Source organism: Carica papaya, chromosome 8, assembly GCF_054855325.1.
Source record: "Carica papaya isolate Zhongbai chromosome 8, ASM5485532v1, whole genome shotgun sequence".
Lineage (NCBI taxonomy): Eukaryota > Viridiplantae > Streptophyta > Magnoliopsida > Brassicales > Caricaceae > Carica > Carica papaya.
The window spans coordinates 3660736-3664659 of NC_142316.1; the positions used below are offsets into that span (position 1 = coordinate 3660736).

Consider the following 3924-nt stretch of genomic DNA (forward strand, 5'->3'; position numbering starts at 1 on the left):
ATCAACTTTTAGATATTCTTATTATAAACACATTCAATTGCATCTTATATTATAATCGTAACTATATATCATTAAAGAGCTTAAATTATTTGTTATGTCTGAATTTTTCTATTTATATTTAACACTGTTTAAGTTTTTTAATTTCAAATTGATTATGTAAAGTATATTAAAATTTCAATTTATCTCATTCACAATTTCTTACAAAATAAGAGATGTACCAGCTATTCAATACAATTTTTTTTTTAATAACACTTATATAAATTACAATAACTTATAATCATATAATTGAAAAAAAAAAAAAAGAAGAAGACAACAAAAGCACCACAACTTATAAGCATAAAATTATGATACATATAACAGAAATAAATAAATAAATAATTTAGGCCCCAATTCCAAAAATAAATATTGAGGCATATACAATAGCAAAAAGGAGATCATAAAGTGGGGAAAATAAATATGGGGTATGATGATTCATAATTAAGCATAGTAGTAATTCCTTTCTATCTTTTAATATGATTGTTTTCATCCTCTAAAAAATTGATTAACACAAATGACACCTTTGATTTTAGGGGACCAGAAAATTAAGAAAAGAAGAACCCATAACCTAATTTTTTTTTTTTGACAAAGTTAAGAAAATTCCCTAAGAGATGAGAAAATTTAATGAGCTAGCTAACATATAATTTTCCCTTTTGTGGGTCTAAAGCCTGCCTATGTACAAGACAAAAGATTAAGAGACCCAACATGATCATGATCATCACCAATAATTTTGAGAAAAAAAGAAGAAATTTTTTAATTCTCTATATTTTTAACATGAATGTTGTTATGATCATCTCTTGAAGTAGGAATTATGGAGGTATTAGTAGAGGTTGGTTGAGGAAATGGGTAATTAGCAGAAGCCAACCTTGAGGGCCTGTTGATGAATGTTGCAGCAGAAGGTGAAGAGTCAGTAGTGGGATTATTGGTAGCAACTCTCTCACAAGAAGGACACATGGTTAGGGTTGTTGCTGGTAATTGCATGTAGAATGGACTTGATGTCTTTAAAGCTCTAAGTTCTTGAAGCTCCTTTTGTAATCTTCTGTTTTCTTCTGTCAGTGTCTCACAACATCTCTTCAAGTATTCACAATCTACTTCTGTTTGCTTCAGCTTTGTCCTGATCACCATTTTAAACAACACATATATACGTATATAAACGAAAAGGAATCCAAACATCCATTTACTTTATCTTCAACAAAAGAAATTCCTAATCTTTAAGATACATATGTTAAAGAAGTTTAATTTACTAATTACCTTGCTCTTCTGTTCTGGAACCAAACTTCTACTTGTCTTGGCCGGAGATTAAGCTGCTTGGCAAGTGCAAGCTTTTGTTTCTGCAGATGAATATATAACCAAAATATCATCAAAAAAACCAAAAAGTAACAACAACCACCCAGATGAAAACTGATACTAAAAACAAAAGGGTATCTCTTATATATGCAAGTAAGTACATATGTATATATAGATATACTTACAGGATTGAGAGTATTGTGTTCTTTGAAACTTTCTTCGAGAAAAGCAGACTGTTCCTTGGAGAGCCTGAGTTTCTTCCTGGTGCTACCATTCTCATCTTCATCACTCCCTCCTCTTGAAGAAGCTCTGGATCTGTCGAGTTGGTCATGATGATGACCATCTTTAAGGTTACCGCCGCCCCCACTGTAAATGCAGAAATCTATCTGCAACGACGACGCAGAGCCACTGTTCGGCGACGAGGAAACCGCTGCACCATCCTCGTTATTATTTCTCTGATCTTGATCAATCAAATTATTATTAGTATTATTTGGGGCTCTGTTCACATCAAATCCCCTCAGACAACCCACCATCATCTGCCGGCCGGGAGAATCTGCCTCCGAACTCCCTGTTTTTACAACACAAAAACACAATTAGAAACACCGTTGAAAACCAACAAGCCGGGAAATCATTTGAGTCTTACCATTTGCAGAAGATGGATCAAAAGGGAGGACTGGAGTGTTTGGCAGGAGATCAAGCTGGACAGGTTCGTGATGATCAGTACCATACAAAGCTTCAGAAATCGTACTTCTCCTTGCTTTCTTTGGTGCTGTAGTATCATTTTGATCAATACTGTCATCATCATCGTCAGCCTGATCATCACCATCTTCATGTCGTTGATCTTCTTGGTGTTGCTGTGGAGGAGAAGGAGGCGGAGAGGTAGTTGTGGTTGAGCCAATAGACAAGCCCATGCAAAACCCTAAATCTTTCTGATGATCGGCTCTGTCCATGAACCCTAATGCCGCTGGCTTTGCCGTCTCTCCTAAACTCAACCCAAGCTCCATATCTCTCTTCTCTTTTTCTTTGCATATATTTTAACTTTTCTTTTCTTTTTTCCTTTCCGGTTTATAGAGAAGAAAAGGTATAGAAAGTGGATTTTATAGAGAGAAAAGTTGTGAATTTGTTTCTGTAGCCACCATCAAATCATATTACTGCAGACCCAAACACACCCTTGATTGGAAATTTTCTTTTTTTTCTTTATATAATTATATTTAATCAATTTTTACAGAATTAAATATATTTTTTAGTAGGAGATCAGTTTGACCAACAAATTCAGGTTGACACACGTGAAAGTGAATCTCTAAGTTTATGCACACACAATTTTGGGCTTCAAAAAAATAAATTTTTGTTTTATTTTGAAATTAACAAAAAAATAAAAATAAAAAAGAAGAAGAAATTTTTGTTAAAAGTAAGATTTTGACTCATGGTGATGCTTATTACATACCCAATCTCATTTATAGTGCGCGTACTACGAAATTTTATTTTATTATTATTTTTTTCGTTTGAGTTCTTATAACTCGTAATGTTTGATTTAAGAATCTTATAATTTAATTTATTAATATATAAATAAAATTATCGTGATCAAATTAAATTTTATTTTAAAAAATTATTACAATTTTCTTGTAAAAAAAATATATTCACATTTAGAACAAATTCAAAATTTTAAGTTCAATTCAAATATTAAGTAGTATAGAGAACTTAAATGAAGTTTACAAAGCATTGTTAAACTATTTGCACTTCAACATAGAATTTTACATGATTTACTTTTTTATAATCCTAATAAAATTTATATATTTTATTTTATGTGCAAAGATTTTCTTTGCCTTGTTACAAAGAGCTTAGGAGGATCATATGATTTAAAATTTTTAAATTTACGCAATAAAACGGACGAGATACACACTATTATAGAGAGGTATTCAGATGCCCCTGAATATGTGATTAATATGTGAAAATCTTCAATATCTTTTTCTAAAGGTGTTAGCAAGGAATTGATGAGCATGATTGGATGTGGCACGAATAGATACTCATTGAAAAAATTTCATGTCATATTAGAAAATAATTTTCATAGAAAAAGTGACTAAAGTTATTAAGTACAAATATAAAATTCAAAATTTACTACGAGATAAAGATATTTGTTTAATTTAATTATTTAAATAATAAAAATATTTACAAGATATTTTCTTCTCTTTTGCACTCAACATTCAATCAAGTAACTTATGTTAATGATGGATCTATTTGTAAAAAAAAAAAAAAGTATTGACACTAATTTTTCCATTAACTTAGGATCACAAGATTGAATAGTAAATTCTCCTTTATTATATTACATGTTGCTAATGTGTAAAAGAAAAATCTTATGATACATTAATTTGCAATTATTAGGTCGAATGTTTAGCAAATATTTGCTATCATATTTTTCTTATTTAATTTAATTAATAAAGTCATATTATATGTCAATAGGAATAAAGATAGATTGTATGTAATTGCATTAGAAGATTAAACCTAATTAGATAAGTGTATAACTCAATTTGAAAATACCCTTAAGGTGCAAATATTTCATAATTTTCGAATATTTCTTATAATAATCAAAGACTTAATAAAAGT

The 3924-nt window shown here is 30.1% G+C and overlaps 1 protein-coding gene across 1 annotated transcript; it reads right to left on the reverse strand.

Annotated features, from left to right (window-relative positions):
- Positions 1-308: 308 nt before the first annotated feature.
- Positions 309-2406, reverse strand: LOC110826091 (homeobox-leucine zipper protein HAT3-like). The gene is made up of 4 exons (XM_022056689.2): positions 1967-2406; positions 1509-1891; positions 1288-1367; positions 309-1150 (listed from the first exon to the last, which is right to left on the reverse strand). Exons 1-4 carry the CDS (start codon positions 2325-2327, stop codon positions 790-792), a joined length of 1185 nt encoding a protein of 394 aa, XP_021912381.1. The 5' UTR covers positions 2328-2406; the 3' UTR covers positions 309-789.
- Between the last annotated feature and the right edge of the window lie 1518 nt (positions 2407-3924).